The sequence below is a fragment of the Podarcis muralis genome, chromosome 15 (assembly GCF_964188315.1).
Source record: "Podarcis muralis chromosome 15, rPodMur119.hap1.1, whole genome shotgun sequence".
In the NCBI taxonomy this organism is placed as follows: domain Eukaryota; kingdom Metazoa; phylum Chordata; class Lepidosauria; order Squamata; family Lacertidae; genus Podarcis; species Podarcis muralis.
The window spans coordinates 7,701,503-7,726,777 of NC_135669.1; the positions used below are offsets into that span (position 1 = coordinate 7,701,503).

The window sequence follows — 25,275 nt, forward strand, 5'->3', positions numbered from 1 at the left end:
AATGTAACCAGCAAACTTCCAGCACACCCACTGAAGTTAATGGACCCAAGTTAGTCATGTCCATAACTTTCAGTGAGTCAACCATGACTCCTGTTGGTTTCAACCCAATGAGATGGTGATGATGATAATGAATATTACATCAATGAAAGAACTGACAATGTTTCCTACAATTCTTTTTATGACTGTGACATACCAAAGGGTGTAGCTGCATAACAGGAAGAGGTCCTTCCATTGGCTCAGGCCAGCCCATTTAGATGAAACTTATGCGAGCACCATTTTGGTACGTACGTGTCAGGGGACTGCCATCGGAACAGGGAAGGGAGGCAGAGTTGGGATACAGGCCGTTGGGAGCCTCCAAAAATCTTGAGAAGCAGTTCCTCTTCCTTGCAATGGGGAAAGCCACACCTCCAGCGGGGAAGAGGGGAAGGGACCAGAGGATGCTGCTGGGAGCCCCAGCGTGGCACCTCGTCAGTCTGAGGGTGGGGAAAGCCACACCTCCGGGGTAAAGGAGGGGAAGGGGCTAGAGGATGCTGTGGGGAGCCTCAGCACCGCTCCTGGTCAAACCGGCCAGGAGGGAAACACGCCTCATCTGTCACCCACCTTGCACAGAGGAGTAAAACGCAAAGAAGGGAGGAAGTGGCTGGGGGTGACTAAGTTCTTATGTTGGGGAAGGACCTGGAAAGAGCCACTTCCGGATTCTGCTAGCGATTGAGGCAGACATGAACTGATGGTTCTGCACTGTAAATAGTTTTTGCACCAAAATACAACCTGTTAAAGACAGGTCGGAGTCCTGCCTGGTTACTCACGAGCAACCACCACTGACATCTGACAGTACGCTTGCCTGACTTGTGGTGGCAACACATCCTTTACTCCCTCTGTGTACCCATGTACAACACATTCCCACCCCATCGCGGCGCAAACTTTTCCCTATTAGAATGGAGCTGAGCCTCACCTCCCACTGAGTCTCCTCCAGCGCTGGGGCAAAGTTGGTCTTTTCCTTCTCATAGGACCTCAGCTTGGCCTCCAGGAGGTCCTGCTCCTTCATCAGGTTGGCCAGTTCCTCCCGGAGCTGCTGCTTCTCCTGCTGCAGCTGGAAGACTTGCAGCTGCAGCAGCTGCTGGGCCCTGTGGCTCTTCTGCGACGCCTGCTTGAGCCTGCTGTTGCATTTCTGCTTCAGCCCTTCCATCTCCTCCCTGCAGCGCCTCTGCTTCTCCTCGTAGCTTTGGCAGGAGGTGATCTCCTTCTCCTCAAAGCTGCACTGCAGCTCCTGCAGCTCCCCCTCCCTCTCCAGAAGCTTCTGCTCCAACTCCTGGATGGCCGACTCCTCCGTGGAGATGGGCGAGCGGACGCAGGAGTTCTTCTCGCCCGGGTGGGGAGCGGCAGACATTTTGCCAGGGTTCAGGATCTTGGTGCCCCCATCCGAGAAGGACAAGGCCTTCAGGCTCATCATGTTACTGTCCTGCAGGATGGCGCACTGAGTGATGTTCAGGGCAGAGCCCCCAAATCGGCTGATGGGTCCCACGGGAGCGACAAGGGGGTCCAACTGGTAGCTGCTGGCTGTACTGTGCGTGGGGAGGCTAGACATGGAGTTTCTTCCTGAGTCTGACAGTCCTCCGGAGCACAGGGCAGGCTTAGCGTCCGGATCCTTGGCTTTCTCCTGCGATTGGAGCTTCTGGGGAACATGGTTGCCATGCTCTGGAGAAGAGTGGAGGACTGTGCTGGAGCGAGGGAGCACAGGCTTGAAGGCTGTGGGCCTCGTGGCACTCTTGTCAGTGGCCTGCGGGAAAAAAGAAACTGGGTAATTACTGGGGGTACAGGAACTGGCAAAGGTGACAGAGACAGCCAAACCAAAAGTTCAAAAAGGAGTGAGAAATTTATAAAGTGCCCTCAAGTTAAAACCTGGACATGCTTTGATTAATTTTCACAAACCACAATATGGATTATGAGTATAGTATTCAGATAACAGAAGAAAGGGCAAAATGATTAAAGAAGCAGTTTATTAAACAGATAAGACAGACCTGCTTTGAGGAAGACAAAAGCCTATTGGGGAAGATAAGGAATTGGGAATTAAGAATATGGTGGCATAAGTTCTTTTGAAAGAACCTATGGATTTATGGATGGATGTTTTTATTATTTTATCATTTTTGTTAATTTATTGTGTGTGTTAAGTAAGAAAACTAATAAAAAGCATATTAAAAAAATTAACTGGGGGTACAGGAGTTTCCAACACTTGGTCCTTTTTCACCTATGCCAGAGAAAAGGCGTCACGGGGGAACGGGGATGGGACAACCACCTTAAAACTATTTGCTCAATGGAGGTCTGATTTAGCATGTTTATTTGACATATTTAGCAAGGAAAACTTTTCAAAAGAATATACCGTGTTGGTTTTCTCTCTCTTCTTTGTATCTGAAATATTTTCCTTCTTTTTTGTGCATTTCTTGTTTCCTTTTTATTTTTTCCACTTTATTTTGTTTAACTGAAACATTTCCAATGAAATATGAGAATTAAGAGGAAAGGAAATATTTTTTCTAGTAGCTCAAAGAAGTTAAACCGAAATATTTAGTAGTGGAGAATTCGATAAAATGTGCACAGTATGACACGACGGATTGCTTGATTGCTTTTAATCAGGAGTGGAAAATAGTTTTCAGATCAAGGTCCACATTCCTTTCTGGGCAATGATCCAAGGGCCACATGCCAGTAGTGGGTGAAATTTTGCCTTTGTGTACTAGACTAGTCTCTACAGGCACTCGCACCCACCTCTCTGTTCTCTCTTCTCCATCAAGGCAAGCTAGAGGCATTATCAGAGTTCAAGAGCATGTCCCACATAGGCCAAAACATTGGGGGGGGGGGAGGTGTTAAACCAGGCCCATTGAGGTGCATGACCTGAGAAGAATTCCAAGGGCATGGAAGGGCCCCTGGACCTGAGGTTTCTCAGCCCTGTTTGAATGCTACATGCTACATTCAAACAACTGCAAAGCTCTACTTAGGAACTGTAATGATCTGAATTCTTGTAAATAAATACAGTGGTACGTCTGGATCCGTTCCGGAGGCTCGTTTGCAACATGAAAAGAGCACAACTCACAGCGGCACGTATGCGCACACGCAGATTGAGATTCGCCACTTGTGCGCATGTGTGTGACGTCATTTTGCACTTCTGTGCGAGCGGCGAAACCCAGAAGTAACCCTTTCCATTACTTCCGGGTTGCCGCAGGACGTAACGTGAAAAGACTTAACATGAAGCGGACATAACATGAGGTATGACTGTAAAGGCACGACAACCCCACAGCGTGCAGTTCCCTTCCACTGTACAGATCTTAAGGGAAACACTAAAGGCACAGGACGGATGCGGGTGGCGCTGCGGGTTAAACCACAGAGCCTAGGACTTGCTGATCAGAAGGTCGGTGGTTCGAACCCCCGCGACGGGGTGAGCTCCTGTTGCTTGGTCCCTGCTCCTGCCAACCCAGCAGTTCGAAAGCATGTCAAAGTGCAAGTATATAAATAGGTACAGCTCTGGCGGGAAGGTAAACGGCGTTTCTGTGTGCTGCTCTGGTTCACCAGGAGCGGCTTAGGCATGCTGGCCACATGACCCGGAAGCTGTACGCCGGCTCCCTCAGCCAATAAAGAGAGATGAGCACCGCAACCCCAGAGTCGGCCACGACTGGACCTAATGGTCAGGGGTCCCCTTTACCTTTTAAAGACACAGGGTTAGCTGGAGGAGGGGCTCAGTCTGGCTGTCTTCTCCCCGGAAGGGAGTTGCAAGGCTGGCAAGGAATGGCTGTGAGCTGCCCTGCCTGCTGCTGCTGGTGTTGTTGTTGTTGTGGGCACCAGGGATCTGCGAGCGGATCCAGTCCTCAGTTGCAGGATGAAAGACAGTGGAGGGGCAAGGAGAGGGGGAGCTACAAAAGAGCAGCCAATAAAAAGGAAGAGGAACAGGAGAGGACTAAGAGAAGAGATGTGGAGTGTACGGGAAGGGGTGAGAAAGGTAGTCCCTAAGCAAAAGGCAGAATGGAGGGGGGAGGTAAAGGATGCAGTTTGAGGCAGTAATGCTTCTGAATATCAGTTGTTGGAAGCTATAGGAGGAGAGAGGGCTCAGATCCTGCTTGCACATTTTCTACTGATCAAATTTGCAGATGACACCAAACTGGGAGGGGTGGCTAACACCCCAGAGGACAGGATCACACTTCAAAATGACCTTGACAGATTAGAGAACTGGGCCAAAACAAACAAGATGAACTTTAACAGGGAGAAATGTAAAGTATTGCACTTGGGCAAAAAAAATGAGAGGCACAAATACAAGATGGGTGACACCTGGCTTGAGAGCAGCACCACCACCATATAAATATAGGGTAACTCCCCACCCCCCAAAATGCATTTTGCAATTAAAGATGGGTCCTGGATCTGAACATATTGAGGCCTACTTATCTGAAGCTTGATTGTGCAAGCTTGCAAGCACAAATTGTACTACCACTCAACCAGACCACATCTTTACACAAGGATGTAAGAAAAGGTTGGCCGGATCTCTCCAATAATTCACTTAGTCCAGCTTCCTCTTTTGCCACAGTAGCCAACCAGAAGCCCCTAAGAAAGACATCAGGGTAACGGACATCTTTTCTTTCCCAGTGTCAGAGCCTTGGTTCAGAGGCAGGGCCCCTCTAAATGACCAGTTCTTGGGGGAGAACTGTGGGAGACAGTGACTGCCCTTGTGTCCAACTTGTGGGCTTCCCCAAGACATCTAGTTGGCTACTGTGGAAAACACGATGCTGGGCGGAACAGGCCTTTGGCCTGATCCACCAGCGTTCTTCTTCAGTTAGCACAAGTGAGATCTTTTGGTATACACTGGCCAGGTTTCATGCAACTCACTAGTTCTATCTGGTTGGAGACTGGCTTCAGTTTGGGTGGTGTCGGGGTGCCATAGTCCACGCTGCTCCTCCCAGCCTGGCCTCCCAGCTCCCCCCCAGACAGCGGGGTGTAGTCTGTCCGGTGAGCCTTCTGGTTGACCTTGATGTAAAAAAAGTCCTCATTCTTGTTGCCCTTGGAGCTGGACTTATTGTGAACAGTTTCCTGAGAGAAGCCAAATTTCAACAGTCCGTCTGAGTATCTGTTCAGCTTCTTCAGGTGGGAAGACTTGCGCAGCTTGTACTGGGATGCCCGGCAGTGTTTGCTATGGAAGCTGTGGCCTGAGATGAGGCTACTGACACTTCCCATGATGGTCCTGGGTGGAGGGCATGCACAGAAGGGAGGGCACCCTGGGTGGGTCTTCTAAGAGAATGTCCTCACTGTCGGGAGAGAAGGCTGGTGTTGTGGTCATAGCAGAAGCCTTCCTGTGCCAAGGAGCAATAAACCTGAGAAAAGGTGAGAAAGAAATGAGGATTGGTGAGAATGGGTCAAGGTGCCTAACATAAGTCCGCTCAGAAAACAGTCACAATGGATATGGAGGAAACTTAAATCCAAGTCCCACCTCTGTCATTGACACATCATACGGTGTTGGGTAAGTCACCATATCTCAGACTTGGCATCCCAACTGATAAATGAGAGCGGCAAACCCCAGAACCCCACTTCCTGTTGGAAAGACGCCAATGAGGAAGAGATACAGGGTGCCCCACAAAGTAGGGAATCTTTAATGTCTCCTCCCAACCTCAGGAACATGGTCCCTTTGCCTTCCTCAGACTCTGAGTATGAATGCCCAGTGGTGTCTTCCCTGCCACACAGAAGCCAGTGGTTGTGGAACTGGGCAAAGACCACTGTCAGCTCTGTCAGTATGGTGCTGCCAATCACAGAGCATAGTAATCGTTAAAGAAATTGGAGTTCTTGTTGAAAATACACTGAAAAGGATATACCAAGAGCTCGGGCCACAAGTTTCAATATAAGGAATAATTCCTACTCGAGAGTTGAAAAGAAAAATGTGTATATTCTGCTAAGAATTTACAAGAGTTATTATTTCCAGTCAAATTGTTTGTGAAAAACCGAGGTATGGAACCAAATACCTTGATCTATTTTGACATATTATTTGATATTACCAGCTGAAGAAGGCGTTTACTCCGAAACAGGGCCCTGTCCTGGTCACCACTACTGAGTCGTACATCTGATTCACACTCCGGATACTCCTCTTTGGCCCTATTTGATTCTTTATTCTTTATTTTGATTTTATATAATATGGACTCTTTTTGACTGCCATTGAGACTTGTATAAAACATTTGTTGTGTACTGGTATTTTATGTACCTTTATACTATATCACTGCATAATTGAAACTACATTATTTCTGCACTTAAACGTTGTATCTAAATTTACTATTACCTTAAAACTATCGTACTTACACGTTGTGTTTAAATTTACTATTAGCTTCAACTGTTATTCTTAGCAGAATATACACGTTTTTCTTTTCAACTCTCGATTAGGAATTATTCCTTATATTGAAACTTGTGGCCCGAGCTCTTGGTATATCCTTTTCAGCCAATCACAGAACAGGCATTGGTTTTGATAACTTGAGATCTTGGCTGAAGCAACATCCCTTTGTGATTTAGAATGTGCAGGGAGCAACAGCCAACTTACTGGGAGCTCTCCATGGTCCTGAAAAGGCCAGCCAGAATTTAAACAAACTGTGTAAAGTCAAGATATATAAGGAGTAACCAATTTTTTTGCACTCTAGCCAACATATTTGATAGTCAGGGGTGATGGGAAGTGTCCATCAGCACCTGCAGGGCATAACATTGCCTTTTTTAAAAGCGTTATGCAAACCAAAGCACAGCCATCCTTAGAAACTGATTTTTCTCTGATTTTTGTAATAAAGTTCTCCAACCAGGCAATGTGCACAAAAATGCACATATTTGTGAAAATAACATACAAAAATGTGGTTTTAGAGGAAATTTTAGAGGAAATTGCTTTGAAAATGTGTGAATCTTCGGCAAAGGTGCATTAAAAAGTGGATATTAGGACCGAAAACATAAGACTTGAAAAATGAGAAACTAAGAGGAACCAAAACTGACAGATTTGCCCATCACACGTTCTGGGCAACAAACTCCAATGAGCAGCCTGGTGCTGGTAGAGATCCACTCCCTTCCCTTCCCTTCCCCTCCCCTCCCCTCCCCCTGAATCAAAGCTTCATAAACAAAGCTCTAGAGTGAAGCTTAGCCACGGTAGTTTCAACTTTATTCCCAAATAAGTCCCTTGCTCTGCGCTTCCCCTACAACATTCAGCACTTTTTGATCTGCTCCAACATGGATGGTGCTGCTGTTCTTAATTACAACTCTTGTCTTGTATACCATTCTCAAAGGCACAGTGTGTCACTGCCATCATTACAGCTCAGTGCTGGTACCCTATATATTACCCCTTTTCCTGGGGCGTTAAAGCCCCTCAATCGACCCGGTATGCCTTCGATCATCAGCTGGTGAGGGAAAGAAGGAAATGCTTTCCTGGTGCACACCTAAAGGTTAAGGAGGGTGGTGCAGAGTTGCAGGTGGGTCAAAATCAGCACAGGATCAAAATGAGCTCCATCCAGGTGCGTTGCAGAAGGGGAGGGGGTGGAAAGGGGGCGTGTTTTGGAGGCTGATTCATTGCAGCAGGGAGATGGAATGGAAGCTGCTCCAATCGCTGCTGCTCACTAAAAACCACTAAAAGCTTTTCTGCTCTCCATAGTGTGGGCGTTAGGGAGGCTGTCTTCATCAGCCTGGCAGGGACTGAGCCTTGTTTCTGCTATCTCTCTCCCCACACACAACTTTGGAATGTAGACAAAATGGCAGTACAAAAGAAAATCCGCCCCCCTTTCCTTCCACCACTGTCCCCCACCCTGCTGCCAGCATCCCACCCAAATATATATATATATTTACAAGTCTTGTAGGCCTGTTGCAGCTGCAGAAGTCTGTGTGGGGAGGATAAAGTTTGCAGAGGAAGCTGGAAAGGGCGGCTGTGACTGATGGCAGAAAAATATCACCGGGAAGAGGAAACTGCAGAACAGAGACCCCTCCTGCTTGCTCACTTTTCGACCTGGTTTTTGTTCGCCACCTTCCCACTTCTCTGCTCCTCACAGCTGTCTCTTAACATGATCACAGGGGATTGGGGAGGCTGCCTCAAGATAGGCAGTCCATCCAGTTCAGTTTTCTTCTTCTACACTAGGGGTAGCTAATGTACCAAACTCCCATCAAGCCCAACCACCACTGCAAGGAAGCTGCATTATGTCAGACTACACTGCCTGGCAGTGGCTCTCCTGGATTGCAGGCAGGGGCCTTTCCCAACCCCAGCTGGAGATACCTGCAGGGATTGACCTCCTCTTTGCAGGACAGATGCTCTGCCACTGAACTGTGGCCCTTCCCAGCACTTTCGTCCTGCAACCAGCAGGTTGGCCCCGGTCAACACAAACCGTAAAGATTTCAGGCAGCGCTACCTTCCCATGCCAAGGACTTAACTTGGGACCTCCTGCATGCAAAAGAAGATGCTCTACCGCTGATCTGCAGCCCTTTCCTTAAAGCTGCAGTCGTTCACTAGAATGGACAGTGATGGCTTCAGGTTCTGAGAAGTCCCTAGGTGGGCTTCCTGTTTAGGGAAAGGGGAAAGGCTCTCTACCTGAAATCCTGGAATGCGAAGGCCAGCCAGGCCTTCCACAATACTCAGGTGGATGTGCCAAAAGGCTCTCCAAGGCAACACTCCTATTCTTCCCTCTGGGTCCAAGCCACCCAAGTAGGCAGAGCACAAAGAAAGTAGAAGATGTGGCGTCCATCTCCTCACTGCTTGCATTATTGATTTTTTAATTTATTATTATTTCGGTCACAGACCAGTTCCAGCCCACATACAATATCAAGGAAGTCATAAAACACGATAGGGATACATTTGAATTTGCAATTAGGTATAAGAGGGACAATACATATATAGCAACAGTTAAAATATATATAAATTAAAACTGAGTCACTAACATATAACCTAAAATTATCATTTAAGGCCTTAATCATTAAGATAGCACAGCTTGTTCCCTAAGTTTTATGGCAATCGCACAGAATTTGGCTGCCCTTAACGTGATCTCACAATCCTTCTCCTCTACCAGGGATTTTAGCCATTGAAGTTCGCTGCTTACATCATCATCATCATCATCATTATTATTATTATTTGAATTTATATACTGCCTATATCCAGAGGTCTCAGGGTGGTTCACAGAAGAAAATCAAAATATAAAACCACAAAATACATAATTTAAGTAAAAACAACAACCCAATACCCCCCCCCCCCAAATCACCCACATTTAAAAGGGGCATAGGATGTAAATCAGATCAACCAAAGGTCTGGTTAAAGAGGAATGTTTTTGCCTGGTGCCTAAAGATGTATAATGAAGGCACCAGGTGAACTTCCCTGGGGAGAGCATTCCACAGACGGGGAGTCACTGCAAAGAAGCCCCGTTCTCATGTTGCCACCCTCCAGACCTCTCAAGGAGGAGGCACACGAAGGGTGGCATCAGAAGGTGATCTCAGGGTCTGGGGAGGTTCATATGGAAAGCGGTGGTCCTTGAGGTATTGCGGCCCTGAGCCGTTTAAAGCTTTATAGTCAAAACCAGCACTTTGAATTGGGCCCGGAAACTAATTGGTAGCCAATGCAGTTGGATCAGGATTGGTGTAATATGCTCAAACTATCATGTTCCGGTGAGCAACCAGGTTGCTGAATTCTGCATCAGCTGAAGTTTCTGAATCGTCTTCAGAGGCAGCCCTACATATAACGCATTGCAGTAATCTAACCTTGAGGTTACCAGAGCATAGACAACAGAAGTTAGGCTATCCCTGTCCACATAGGGCATAGTTGGGCCACCAACCGAAGCTGATGGAAGGCCCTTGTAGAGGGCAGGTGAAAAAGTAGTAACAGCAAGGGCAGCAGTGGAGGTGGCCTCAGCAGGTACCCAAGGATGCCTGTCTCCCTTGTGTCATTCTTAATCAAGACATTGGCTCTAGTAGACTTTACTTTGGATCCAGCATTTGACAGATGACATGCTCACACCAAGGATCACTGCGCCCAAGGCATGCAAGCATGAAAACATGCACCCCCTGTGGTGGCTGCCAATGCCTACTAGATGCAATGGCTATGTTTGCCTCTGAATACCTGTTGGCTCCTCACAGGCAAGGAGTACCTGCATTAGAAACTCAGGTATCTATGCTAATCGCCAAACGGCACCTTAAATCCAGGTGATGGTCGTCAAAACTGAATGTCCAGGTGCCTTTTTTTGCAGTAACATTCATTGTTGTTTTTATTATTCATTTCTAGACCACTTTATATTTCAATGAAAAAAATATCTCAAAATGGTTTGCAACACATTAAATCAAATAAAACAATCCAGAGTAAAACAAATTCAAGCTTTAAGGAAAATGTCCTTCTTTGAGTAGCATTTTGCTTTCCCCATATTTATTCCCCATATGTATTTACAGTAAAGGTAAAGGGACCCCTAACCATTAGGTCCAGTTGTGGCCGACTCTGGGGTTGCAGTGCTCATCTCGCTTTATTGGCCAAGGGAGCCGGCGTACAGCTTCCGAGTCATGCAGCCAGCATGACTAAACCACTTCTGGCAAACCAGAGCAGCGCACGGAAACGCCGTTTACCTTCCTGCCAAAGCGGTACCTATTTATCTACATCCACTTTGACGTGCTTTCGAACTACTAGGTTGGCAGAAGCAGGGACCGAGCAACGGGAGCTCACTCCATCATGGAGATTCGAACTGCCGACCTTCTAATCGGCAAGCCCGAGACTCTGTAGTTTAGACCAAAGCGCCACCCGCGTCCCTGTATTTACAGTACTTACTTAATTTATAGAGCTGTCCCATGAGGAAGTACTCTAGGAAACCAGTATGCTGTAGTGGTTAGAGCGCCACAATAGGAGCTGGGAGATCAGGGTTCAAATCCCCAATCAGTCCTGAAGCTCACTGGGTGACTTTGGAGTCAGTCGCAGCCTCCTAACCTACCTTGCAGGGTCACTGTTGGGATTAACTGGGGGGGGGGGGGGTTGAACCACGTACTCCTTGGAGGAAAATAAATGCAGTGAAGAAGCTCTTCTGCTTACTGCTTAAGAAAGCTGGAGGTGTCAGTCAGGTGGAGATGCCGGTCACCAGCCTGGCATCCAGAGATCTCCACATGGTCACAACAGGACCTGCGCTAGTCGCAAAATGCACCCAGCACCTGGCTAATTTCTAACACTGGAGAGAACGCTTTTGCACTCAGATTCAGTTTGCGGGCTTCCTAGAGGCATCTGGTTGGCTGTACGAACAGGATCCTGGACTGAAAGGTCCTTTGGCACGTTCCAGCAGGGCTCTTATGTATTTTAACAATCTCTTTTATGTGCTTGAAGGGACATGGGTGGCGCTGTGGGTTAAACCACAGAGCCTAGGACTTGCCGACCAGAAGGTCGGCGGTTCGAATCCCCGCGACGGGGTGAGCTCCCGTTTCCCAGTCCCTGCTCCTGCCAACCTAGCAGTTCGAAAGCATGTCAAAGTGTAAGTAGATAAATAGGCACCACTCCGGTAGGAAGGTAAATGGCGTTTCCGTGCGCTGCTCTGGTTCGCCAGAAGTGGCTTAGTCATGCTGGCCATGTGACCCAGAAGCTGTACGCCAGCTCCATCGGCCCATAAAGCGAGATGAACGCTGCAACCCCAGAGTCGGCCACGACTGGACCTAATGGTCGGGGGTCCCTTTAAATTTACTATACCTCTTAAAGAGATTTTTAAAATAATTAGCAGTCCACAAATGCTTTTAAATAAAAGAAAACAAACCTAGCAATGCCCATGGTCCACAGACCGTGCTATTTCCATCAAATATTTCCCAGCCCTGGATGGAGATCGTTCTCCGCCTCTTGCCTTTTCTAAGACAGCAGAACTAAGTTGTCTCATTGTCTGGCCCCAGCCTAGCCTGATCCGGAGGGTTAAAGACAATTAAATAAAAATGGGATCGGGCTTATCTTCTTCTTATTCCCTGTCAGCTGGGGCATGACAGAAGCCTTTGTCCCAGCTGCCAAAGAGATTGCCCAGCCGTCAGGCCTGCCGTATTGACAGCCCATTATGATACAGTGGCCCGGGGAAGGAGAAAGAAGCACGCGAAGAGCTAACTCTTTTATGATGCAAATTGGGGTGTGTGGACACGTGTCGGTGTGCAAGTGCCAGAATGGGATTTGAAGACCGCTGAGATTTTATCTGCCCAGCCTGGTGGGTACAGTGTGTGCTGGTGTGAGCATATGGAGTCCCTAGCAGCCAAGAGCACCTGGCCTTGCATATATATTAGGGAGCAGAGAGCTGGTTGTAATAAAAGGGGCAGGGCCTGGAACATCTTCTCTATGCTGAGAGGCAGGAGCTGCACTCGCCTCCAGCTGGATGACCCTTAACTGGATATTCAAGAGCCTGTTAATGAAATTAATCAATGCAAAGGGGGAGGGGGAGGATAATAGGCCATATGCAGGGCTTGTTAGAAGGTCACCGAAAGCCACACTGCTCATTTCTGTGCTCAAGCACAAATATCGGAACGCTGCCTCTAGGGAGGAGGGAGAAACTCAATTCGGTTTGCATGTGCCTAGCTCACACTCTCTGAAATAATATGCAGACTGAAACATTCACACTTCTCTGAATTTTGCAGCGCTGTTCTACACCCAAGCGATACACTCTAAAGTAGACATACTAGGGTAAAGCAGGCATAACAATGCATATAAATAGCGAAATGGATGTACAAAATGCATTTTTTAGAGGAAACTGCTTTGTATCGCCACACAACTTGGAGTTTCTCCTTCAAGTTCCCAAAATATCAGAAGCCTGCTTCACAGTACTATTCGGTACGGCTGCCCCTGTTCCTCTGAGATAAAGCAGGCAACCACTAGTCGTACTTTATGAAAAGAACTGATTACAGTGGTGCCTCGCAAGACGAAATTAATTCGTTCCGCGAGTTTTGTCGTCTTGCGATATTTTTCGTCTTGCGAAGCACGGTGTCGGAAAAGTTTTGGAAAAGCTTCAAAAATCACCAAAGTCTACAAAAAAGGCTAACACACTGCGTGCTATGAGTTGCTCCTCAAAGCCAAGTCGCAACTGTATTAACGGTGTTAAGAAAAAGGAAACAAACTTGCAAGACGTTTCCGTCTTGCGAAGCAAGCCCATAGGGAAAATCGTCTTGCGAAGCAGCTCAAAAAACCCTTTCGTCTTGCGAGTTTTCCGTCTTGCGAGGCATTCGTCTTGCGAGGTACCACTGTATGTCTTTGTTTTGACAATCTTTCCAGCAGGATGATAATATCTATGTCTTAGGTTTTAAAATGGTACAAAGTGAACACTTATCTTCAGCTGGTTTTTTTTTGTTTTTTGTTTTGCATTGCTTTTAAAACAGATTTGTAGCTGTTTTGTGATATGCTTGTAAATCCTCTTAACGTTCAGAAATAACTAAAGACAGAATTCTTGTGGGGGCAAATCCCATAGTTTAGCCATGTCCCGTGTGAAGAAGTGCTTTGTTTTTTCTGCCCAGGATCTTCCAACATTCAGCTTCACTAAACGGCCCTGAGTTCTAGGACTGCATTTGTTTACAACCCATGAGATGCCTGTTCCAGGAGAAGAAATATAATAATAATAATAATAATAATAATAATAATAATAATAATAATAATAATTTATTATTTATAACCCGCCCATCTGGCTGTGTTTCCCCAGCCACTCTGGGCGGCTTCCAACAGAACACTAAAATACAATAACCTATTAAACATTAAAAGCTTCCCTATTTTTTTTTTTTAATATATATTTATTAAGGTTTTTCATACAAAACATACTTAAGAAAAATACAAGTCATCGTTACACATTTAACATCTTTCCATTGTTACATTGGACTCCCCCACACCTCCCGCATACACTTGCATCGTTATAGAGTTAATTCCAGACAAATTATCGTTTTGCTCATAATCTTAAGTTTGATTAGCATATAATTCACACTTGAATCTAATTTAGTGATAGACAATTATTTTCTACTCTGACATCCCAGTCAGCACTCAATCAAATTACAATACTTTTGTAAATAAATCTTAAATTTTCTCCAGTCTTCTTCCATTCTTTCTTCTCCCAGGTCTCGAATTCTGCCGGTCATCTCAGCCAGCTGCATATAGTCCATCAGCTGCATCTGCCACTCTTCCAAAGTGGGTAGCTTCTGAGTTTTCCAGTTCTTAGCGATCAGTATTCTTGCTGCTGTTGTTGCATACATAAAGAATGTTCTATCCTTCTTTAGCACACTCTGGCCGACGATACCCAAGAGAAAGGCCTCTGGTTTCTTAGTAAAGGTGTATTTAAACACTTTTTTTTTTTAACTCGTTATATATCATCTCCCAAAAGGCCTTCATTAAAAGCTTCCCTAAACAGGGCTGCCTTCAGCTGTCTTCTAAAAGTTTGGTAGTTATTTTTTCTCTTTGACATCTGGTGGGAGGGCGTTCCACAGGGCGGGTGCCACCACCGAGAAGGCCTTCTGCCTGGTTCCCTGTAACTTGGCTTCTCGCAATGAGGGAACTGCCAGAAGGCCCTCGGAGCTGGACCTCAGTGTCCGGGCAGAACGATGGAAGTGGAGACACTCCTTCAGGTATACTGGGCCAAGGCTGTTTAGTGCTTTAAAGGTCAGCACCAACACTTTGAATTGTGCTCAGAAACGTACTGGGAGCCAGTGTAGGTCTTTCAAGACCGGTGTTATATGGTCTCAGTGAGTCCAGGCATGTCCAAAGTCCGCTTCGGGGGCCTAATCCGGCCCACCGGTCGGTTTAATCTGGCCCCTGTGGCAGTCTATCTCCTGGGGGGAAATCCTAAAAAAACTCAAGAGCTTCAATCTTAAAAAAAAAAGCTCCATAACTTTGGGGTAAAATTGTAAAAAAAGCTCAACAACTTCAATCCTAAAAAAAGGCAAACAATTTGTCATATAGAGGAGGGAGGATGTCATATAGAGGAGGGAGAAAGGTTGTTTTCTGCTGCTCCAGAGAAGCGGACACGGAGCAATGGATCCAAACTACAAGAAAGAAGATTCCACCTAAACATTAGGAAGAACTTCCTGACAGTAAGAGCTGTTCGACAGTGGAATTTGCTGCCAAGGAGTGTGGTGGAGTCTCCTTCTTTGGAGGTCTTTAAGCAGAGGCTTGACAACCATATGTCAGGAGTGCTCTGATGGTGTCTCCTGCTTGGCAGGGGGTTGGACTCGATGGCCCTTGTGGTCTATTCCAACTCTATGATTCTATGATTCTATGGTCCGCCTTCACGCATGTTCACTTCATCAAATCCAGCCCTCTTTGAAAAAAGTTTGGGCACCCCAGGCAATCCCACAGATGCCAGTGACCCTCATCCCAATAGAGGCAATTGCAGATCCTCCCTTCTCCTCTGCCCTCCATTTGCATTGTGGGAAATGAATTTAAACAGGCCCCCATTGAGGGAGCGGGTGCTTAATTGCCTTTCAGAGTGGGTGAAGAGCCCCCATTACAAGACACTCATTCACTCTAATTCATCAGCCTCATTCATTTTGCTGACATTCGCTTGGGATTATTTTGATTGTGGGCAGCGAGGGCATTCAGTTGGGAATTCACAAAGCACACCCCCACAAACACCCACACGCACCACCGCGATCTGTCATTAAGTGAGAGAGAACACTTCAGACTGAATTGCATCTTACAGCTGCTCAAAGAGGCTGGGAGTTCATCGTATTTCATGTTAGTGCAATGAAGAGCATTTGGGAAAATCCACGCCTACTGGTGGCCTCATTATCAAAGCAAGGAATGGATCCGACATCGAGGATCAGAGCTAGGAATTGACACAACTGCTGCAGAGTACCAATATTTTATTTCCATCCATTGAATGAGAAGTCTGACAAACTGGAACGTGTCCAGAGGAGGGCAACCAAAATGGTCAAAGGCCTGGAAACGATGCCTTATGAGGAACGGCTAAGGGAGCTGGGCATGTTTAGCCTGGAGAAGAGGAGGTTAAGGGGTGATATGATAGCCATGTTCAAATATATAAAAGGATGTCACATAGAGGAGGGAGAAAGGTTGTTTTCTGCTGCTCCAGAGAAGCGGACACGGAGCAATGGATCCAAACTACAAGAAAGAAGATTCCACCTAAACATTAGGAAGAACTTCCTGACAGTAAGAGCTGTTCGACAGTGGAATTTGCTGCCAAGGAGTGTGGTGGAGTCTCCTTCTTTGGAGGTCTTTAAGCGGAGGCTTGACAACCATATGTCAGGAGTGCTCTGATGGTGTTTCCTGCTTGGCAGGGGGTTGGACTCGATGGCCCTTGTGGTCTATTCCAACTCTATGATTCTATGATTCTAAGTCTTTATAGTAGGCTATGGACACAAACATGGGGTTTAAAAGAATAAATCCAAGACCAAAAGGCACCCCCAATTAACTGGGCAGCATTCCCCCCCCCCAAAGATTGTATGTTATTTTTAACAAAAGGTTGTGCACACACCAAACATTGAAAGCAATGACTTCTACCGAAGAATCCTAGAAACTATAGTTTGTTAAAGGTGTTGGCAACTGTAGTTTTGCAGCGGTAACCATAGTCCCCAGGATTCTTTTGGGGGGGGGAGTAATGTGCTTTAAATGGATGGTGTGCACACAGGCTAAGCATCTCATGAAGGCTACAGATGGCAGGCACCGTTTTAGCAAACGCTTTCCCTCCTCACTCTCACATGCAGGAGAGAATGCAGTTTTGAAGACGACACCTGTGGCAATGTGCACACACAGTTTGCAAACTCAGTGGAACAATTCTGAAGTGCAGGCACTCCTCAGTTACAGCACCCAGAGCCATGTCCCTCCTAAAACTATACAACAAACATGGATATTTGACCAATGAAGACATTACGGCTTTAACACAAAGTCAGACTTTTCCTTACTCCGGCATCCTGCTTCGCCCAACATCCAGTTTAATGAAGGGCTCAGCCTATGCTGAGACAGAGACAGATCGAGAGATCGAGAGAGAGATCCTAATATTTAGTATTTATATAAATTCTGTTAAATAAAAAAAATACTGATTTTTGAAAAAAACATTTAAAAAAGGTATTTATACCCAATTTGCTATACTGCAAGCTGCTTTGTGAAGGTATTTTGCCTTGAATAGCGGGGATATAAACCTACATGAATAATTATCAATGTTAAAATAAATCAGTGATAAACATTTAGCACAGCCTATGACAAGAGATATGATAGTCACCTTCAAATATCTCAACAGCTGTCACATGGAGGATGGAGGAAGCTTGTTTTCTCCTGCCCTGGAGGGCAGAACTTGAACCAATGGCTTTAAGGAGATTCCAACTAAACTTCAGGAAGAACTTGGAGGTTTTTAAGCAGAGGTTGGGTGGCTATCTGTCATGGATGCTTTAGCTGAGATTCCTGCATGGCAGGGGGTTGGACTAGATGACCCTTGGGGTCCCTTCCAACTCTACAATTCTATGTGTAATAAACACATTAGAGGGAGCAGCCTTAGGATATGATTACCAATGCAGCAACTGCTTCTGAAGTTTGAGCCCAATTCTCCGCCTGTGCCGTGCCAACTTATATCGGACTTTCCCAAGCTGGTGCTGCTCACCAGATGTTTTGAACCACAGCTCCCACCAGCCCTCCCATTAGCATGGCAGGGTTGGGGGTTATTGGTGTCACGACCCAACAACATTGGCAGGGCACTGCATTGGCTGACCCCGATTTTCTCCGTTTCCCCTGATGAAGCAACAACTTTCATCACGATCAGAGAGATGAGAAAGACTGCAGAATGCTAAATCTAAGTCCCTACAGTGATTCAGCCCTAGAACATTAGGCCCACTCACATCAGGAACATCATCTTTGTGGCACAGTGGGAACACCCCCATAAGCTAAATATGCCAGGGAAGGATGTTGATTTCTGTGTATTTAATTACAGGGAGCCTCTCACTTCCCCAGCTGATGTGCAACTAATACTGCAATTGAGTTGTCGCTAATTGTGCCTCTTTTGTTTCCTCTTAAGGGTTTGCTGGATCTTTGGGGCCTGGGAATCCATGTTTGGTTACTTCACAGGAAGTGGCAGGCGTCCTGAGAATGCTACTTTTCATGGGACGCAGGTGGCGCTGTGGTCTAAACCACTGAGCCTCTTGGGCTTGCCGATCAGAAGGTTGGCGGTTTGAATCCCCGCGACGGGGTGAGCTCCCGTTGCTCTGTCCCAGATTCTGCCAACCTAGCAGTTTGAAAGCACACCGGCAAAAGCAGATAAATAGGTACCGCTGCAGCAGGAAGATAAACGGCGTTTCCGTGCACTCTGATTTCCATCACGGTGTTCCATTGCTCCAGAAGCCGTTTAGTCCTGCTGGCCACATGACCCAGAAAGCTGTCTGTGGACAAACGCCAGCTCCCTCAGCCTGACAACAAGGTGAGCGCCGCAACCCGACAGTCGCCTTTGACTGGACTTAACCATCCAGGGGTCCTTTTACCTTTACCTTTTACTTTTCATCACTTATAGTAAAGCTTCTCCTTCTTTTGGATGGAAGATGTTTAAATGCAACTATTTCCAGGTTCAATCCCTGGCTTCTCCTGTTAAGCAGACCAGGAAGCCAGCATTGGGAAAGGCATTCTGCCTCTGAGACCCCAAAGAGCTGCTTCAGGTCAGAGTTGACTATACTGAACTAGACAGATCAATAGTCTGACCTGGTGTAAGTCAATTCCCTAAGTTGCTGGTGTAAAGCAAGTCAGCCAAGCCACATAAAGGCAAACTAAACTGGGATTCATACTGGTTCCAAACCACGGTTCTTTGTTGGAAAGATCAAGTTCCGCTCCCCCTTGGTTCCATTTGTATATTGACAGGTCTGCATCATGCCTCACCCTGTTTCATATTCCAAGTTTCTGTATTGTTCAAGTGTTTCCTCTGTGGCAATAAGGGAGTCTTTAAGGTTATCTTGCTGAGGGCAACAACCAATTGCCCAGAGCAGCTCCTCTAGCCAACTGCAAGACAGGACATGACCCTTGATTCAGCTTACTTAGTCAGATGCCAGAAGAGTGTGACAGTAGGGATGGGGGTTGAAATTCAATTTTGGTTTATTCTAATGTAGGTAACTTAGTAATTTGCACTTCCTGAAATGATAAGAGAACCAAAACACTGCTAGCATTCAAAATTTGCACTTCTCCCAATTTTGTGACACGGTTCTTCAATCAAATAACGGGTGCGCTAGGGGAGTGTGGGAAAACAAATGAATGTATTTGTGAAAATAACATACAAAACTGCATCGTTCTCATGCAAAATTGCTTACTAAAAGTGTGCATATTTGGAGGAATTTGCACTAAAATGCTGATCAATTTTCATGAAGACTTAAAAAAAAAAAGCATTAGCAAGATGATGTGGAAATGTCTGGACTTTTAGCTGGAGTCAGACAACCACACCCTGGAAGTCATACCATTGGTCCAGCCAACTCAGTACTGTCTACAATGGCAGGCAGTAGCCCTTTAGGGTTTCCAACAGCAGATTTCCCTGGCTCTACCTGGAGATGTTGGGAGCTGAACCCAAGACCTTCCTGCATGCAAGGCAGGTGCTCCCCCACGGAGCTATAGAGTCCTTCCCCTCTCTGGGAAGTTGCTTTCTGGGGGAATCAGAGTGCCTTCTGTCCAGAAGTCCTGCTTGTACGATTGCTCATAAAAAATAATAATTACAAATGCAAACGACTCTCCAGTTCCAAAGGAAACCAAGTAGAGTAGCCCAAGCGTGGGGCAGCTCTCCTCTCAGAGAAGCGGAGAACGTGTGCCCCCGTTTTACATAGACTCTTTGTGGCAGGGAGCATCCAGCGAGACCATTTAGAGCGCCTCAAGCTTCACACCTAACAATCTGGTTGGTGACACTGACTGTGCTCCCGTGGGTCCTCATTGCAGCAAATTACCTGCTTTAAGTATTAAGAAGGGGTGGCAGTGGCGGATGGGGGGAGAGCCGTTTAATTTTAGATTGGAGAAGTTAGTAGCTGAGCCCCGGGGGTTGCCATGGAAACTAGGCATTGGTTGCCATTTCTCCCTTCCCACCTCTAAGTAATTAGGTAGCGAACCTCTCCGCGGGGGGGAAATAGGACTGGAGCTCAAAATCACATTTGAGCAATTTCACCATCATGTGGGAAATCTTCTGTTAACACACAGTTTCACCTTTCGGAAGGTAAGCTGCTTGCCACTTTATAAACTCACCACATCCCTGGCAGACAGTGCAGGAGAAGACGCTGGGGTATGCCTTCCTGGTGGCATGCTTAAATGTCCTTCCTCCATCAGTCATGGAGGGAAGATACACAAATACCCCAAACCACAAGCACAAGTTCCCCTACAACTCCAGAAACCTTGAGTCAGTGACTCATGTACTCCTGTACTCCTTTGGTCGTGGCATAGATAGATAGATAAAACTTTATTTGCATTTGCCAATAGCCATAGCAACAGTAATACATTACAGTATACGCAGAAAAGGAAATTTGATATAAGAGCACAATTTAAAGTCCTGAATCAGCAGTCAGTTAGTGGCCCTTATTCTGATTGCCCCAGCTATGAACCTAGCAACCTTTGCTGTTATCTGCTCATTTTGATCTGATAGAAGAAAGGGCATTGTGGCAGTGGTTGAGCGCCCTGGGATGGTTAATACAAGTGGGGTGATGATCTCGTTCCTCAGGTCTTTGTAGACAGTACAAGACAGGAGGACGTGTGCCACTGTTTTGGTGCTACCGTCTCCACAGGGGCAAAGACGTTTCTCAGGCGGGATCTTTTGGAATCGACCCTCAAGTACCGCAGATGGCAAAACATCCAGTCTTACAAGTGTAAAAGCACGTCTGTATTTTGGGATAATAAGTTTGTGCAGATATGGGGCCAGAGAATCAAAATGGAGAGGTGGAAAATGAACATACCAAGGGCAGAATTTCCTTATAGTGGCCAGGTAGTTCTGATGGTCGTGGCATATGTGAAATCTCTACTGAAACCTTCTTATAAAATCTGCCAGGAGTTGCACGTCTCTCAACTCCGTTCAGCTCGACACGCATCTCTCACTCTCAGTGTGGCCAAATACTGCAGCAAACAAAATCCACCAGGAACTGGTTCCAAGTACTCCCTAGAATCTCTGACAGGACCACATCATTTAAGCCGCTGGTGCCCGTCTTCTTTTACTCTACGTTGTTGTTTATCAACCTCATTTCTTTTCGTGACTTTTTGTGTTTTGTGTGTTACTTATTTGGGTTCCTTGGTACTACTCATTGACTTCAACAATCAAGATTTGATAGAATGTGGTGCTGGTCTATGCATCCCAGCCAGGACGCAAGGCGGAAATCTCATAATTCCATGGCTGGTGGATGTCTGTCCATAACACCTCTCCTATCTGCCTTACATTCCTGCCCGTGTCTGCAGTTTCTATTAGTTAGTACCTTCTTCTGCAGTCCCCAATGAAACGACAAGCTCAGGGTGGGGTGGGAGCGGAAACAGACCCTTGCCAGCTTCATTAATGCCACTTCTCAGGGGGGGGGGGTTTAAACATAAATATAAAAGTATTACAATGGGTGCATTCACATGGCAGTATACAGTGGTAAAGGTAAAGGGACCCCTGACCATTAAGTCCAGTCGTGGCCGACTCTGGGATTGCGGCGCTCATCTCGCTTTACTGGCCGAGGGAGCCGGCGTACAGCTTCCGGGTCATGTGGCCAGCATGACTAAGCCACTTCTGGCGAACCAGAGCAGTGCACGGAAACGCCGTTTACCTTCCCACTGGAGCGGTACCTATTTATATACTTGCACTGTGTGCTTTCAAACTGCTAGGTTGGCAGGAGCAGGGACCGAACAACGGGAGCTCACCCTGTCACGGGGATTCGAACTGCCGACCTTCTGATCAGCAAGCCCTAGGCTCTGTGGTTTAACCCACACCTTGGGTTAAAAACTTAATTCGTTCTGGAGGTCCATTCTTAACCTGAAACTGTTCTTAACCTGAGGTACCACTTTAGCTAATGGGGACTCCTGCTGCCGTCGCACGATTTCTGTTCTCATCCTGAAGCAAAGTTCTTAACCCGAGGTACTATTTCTGGGTTAGTGGAGTCTGTAACCTGAAGCGTCTGTAACCTGAAGCGTCTGTAACCCGAGGTACCACTGGATTCCATTTCCCCAATGTTCCCCTAATTTTTAATTTCTGCATTATATTTGAGCTACAAAAGCCACTTCTGGAAATCAAGTGGAAGTTTAGGGCTCAGTTCTGTGTCAATGCTTCCAGGAAATCCATCTGCAACCCCATTAATCCACAAAACTGTGGGAGTAAAGTGATGAAATTTGCGGTGGCACGCCAACACAGAGTTCTTTCTTGCTGTTTCCATGGGGGAATTGTGGGGCAACAGAAGCATGCATGTGCGGGAAGGGAGCGGTGGCACTGCCCAATGTTGCACGTTGTTGTATCACACCAGACGCCATGGTGTGAGTGAAAAGAGTGTGACAGAGAATCATAGAACTGTAGGGTTGGAAGGGACCACGAGGATCATCTAGTCCAACCCTCTGCAATGCCAGAATTTTTTGCCCAAAGATTAAGAGTCTCATGCTCTACTGACGGAGCAGGTATACTGCAGGTATAGCAGTGTGAAAGGGTCACTGGACACAGGCACTAGCATTCTAATCAGGCATCATAATCACGTCCGAATGCACCCTATGTGCACCCTGAATGCACCCATTGAATGCACCAATGGTTAGGGCTGACCCTATCAGCCAATCCCTTCTGCTGGAGAACAGAACTCTGCATGCCTCATGACCAGCCCTTGTCCCATCACTAAGATGCAGTGAAGGATGCTAACCCATTACTAGTGTTGAAGCAAGATTCAGCTGCCATTCTGGTTGGCTTCTGTATGTGGAATGGGGAGAGGGTACCACTTTGTCCTTGCTTCTCAGGCAGCAAAATGTATTAAGCCAGCTCTGCCAATGGAGCTGTACAGTTCACCTGCATGTCTGGGGTTGGGGCTAAGGGATGGGAGAACAGTGAAGGAAAAAGCGAAACTGCAGAGATTGGGCGGGGGGGGGGGGGCAGAGGGAGCAGTCATGGAAAAGAAGAAAGAATCACGTGGTTATTGTTGCTAATTTATTTAATGGAGTTATTAAGCCTGGTTTTCAAAAAGGAGATTACAGTGTACTCTAAAACAAAGAGTAAAAAGCTAACTAACAACCCACAAATGCAGGGCTGTATACGACTGACTTCTACTCAGAGTAAGCCCACTGAAATGAATGAGTTCTAAGTTAGACATGCCTAATAACTGCAAAGGGTCTATTATGAGTAAGACTAGCACGGGCTACAAATATTCAGGACCTGAGCCACTAATATAAAAAATAAGAGCAGCAGCAGATAAAAGCGCAACATGACAAAATCAACCAAGTGCAGACTGGATTAAATAAGCCTTTGGCCAGCAAAGGAGAGTGGCAATTCCAAAAATTTGGTGCCACCCCATAAAAGGTCCTGTCCCTGGTCTCACTTCACAAGAAAGCTGTGTGTGCCTGTTAGTAGTAATTAAAGAGACACTCTCCAAGGTGGGAAAAGATTCTCAGATGTGGTTCCAATGCACATCTGAGAATACATTATTTAATTATTCTCTCTTTCAACTGTGTAATGGATTTTTAAACTGCTTTTCAAGAACAATTATCTTCCCAAGGCAGACTAGCAGCTGTTCACGGGGGACGTGAGAAATGCAGGATGTTTGCAGTGGAACCTTTTTGCATGGCCATCAATAGGCTGAATAACCTGATACTTGTGTACTTAAATGGCATTTCTATCTTTCACACATGCTCACAGACAGCAGGTTGGGAGAGGCACAAAAGTATCTTAAGTGCCATGTGTGAAATATTCCTAAATCCCGGTGGGAGTACAGTGTCTGACACGTCCATAACTGAAAGCTCTTGGCTACATCTGAGCCTCCTTGGCAGATATCTTTCCTGTTTCATGGCACTTAACGCCCACTGCAGGGATTTCTGAACAGGCACGGTTGGCAATGGAAGAATATGCATGTAGAGGAAGGATGGGGCAAGCGAGGCAGAGGAAAAGTGCAGAAAGGGAAGAAGAGACAGATAGCATCATAGCTCTCAAGGGTATACGGTACATTGTTCTAGGGACAATCTGGGAGAGGGCATTGCTGTAAAGAAGGAAAAGAGTTTTTGTGGGGTGGGGTGGGAAGCTGCAAATCTAGAAACAGTTCAGTCCAATTCCTAAAAATAATCTGAGTCTTGCAGCACTGTGTTCATGGGACTTACTCTCTGGTAAGAGAGCCCTGTTTAGGGACGTTTTTAATATTTAATGTTGTATTGTTTTTAACACTCGATTGGGAGCCGCCCAGAGTGGCTGGGGAAGCTCAGCCAGATGGGCGGGGTATAAATAATAAATTATTATTATTATATAAGAGCCTATAGGATTGCAATCTTAACAAGTTGCACAAAGAGCCCTATGGGCTCAGATCACAAGTCCATATAGATCAGCATCCTGGTTCCAAAAGTTGCCAGCAATTTCTGCTTTTCTCTCAATGGCAGCTTAACTGAAAGCCAACAGCTTCCCATACCCTTGAACTTTGTCTCCCCTTGCAAACCCATATTATCCCCAAATGCAATGCCAATATTCAGATGGTAGAAAACAATTTTTCCATAGGTTGTAGATCCCACTCTCAAAGGCTAGATTTAAGAATTACCTTATTCTTTTGCTGAGTCCATTATGGAATGTGTGCTTTTTTTTCTTCAGTTACAAGGTGAAATGAACAGTTTTATCAGAAGTGCAAACTGACACAGAAAGATTTGCTAGAGTTATTAATTTTACTCTTTCCCTTGTAAGCCATAGTTATAGTTAAACACGGAACACAGCACATCGTACAAGCAGGTTTATTGCAGAGAAGCACGTTTATTGAACCAGTGGAGGCAGCGGCAGCCACCACCAATGTCTTGTAAATGTCAATTACAACATCTAAATGTGCTCTGCAATTTTCACGCCGAATTAGAGGACCTATAACACCATCTCCTTGCGTATGAGATATGGCAGCCAGCCAAGCGCATCCATCACGCATCCGTGTGAGACCTCAAATCAATTCCCCTTTCAGAAATTCTCTTGCAGGCAAAGAGCTGTGCAGTATTTCATGGGGATGAAGAGGGGCTCATCAGAGATTTGTCTTGCAGAGAAAGAGCCTGATAAGTAAAGCACCTCCATAGCCTTCCTACATCGCTGCCTATATTTAAGACTGCGAAAAAGACCCAGAGGTGTCTGTAGCCAAAGCCCCTTCCCACACAGAATAAATTAAAATATGGTTGCTATGCTGAAGAGGAGGCGGTGCCTGTTCCTAGATTTATTTATTCAGTTTCGCTAACAG

The 25,275-nt window shown here is 46.1% G+C and overlaps 1 protein-coding gene across 1 annotated transcript in view; it reads right to left on the reverse strand.

Annotated features, from left to right (window-relative positions):
* LZTS1 (leucine zipper tumor suppressor 1) overlaps positions 1-25,275 on the reverse strand; it is a 49,796-nt gene that overhangs the window by 12,381 nt on the left and 12,140 nt on the right. The window contains exons 2-3 of the mRNA XM_028707907.2: positions 4,861-5,342; positions 953-1,777 (exon numbers count right to left, since the gene is read on the reverse strand). Coding sequence (XP_028563740.2) covers positions 953-1,777; positions 4,861-5,205 — 1,170 coding nt within the window. The 5' untranslated portion in view covers positions 5,206-5,342. The remainder of the gene's footprint in view (positions 1-952; positions 1,778-4,860; positions 5,343-25,275) is intronic.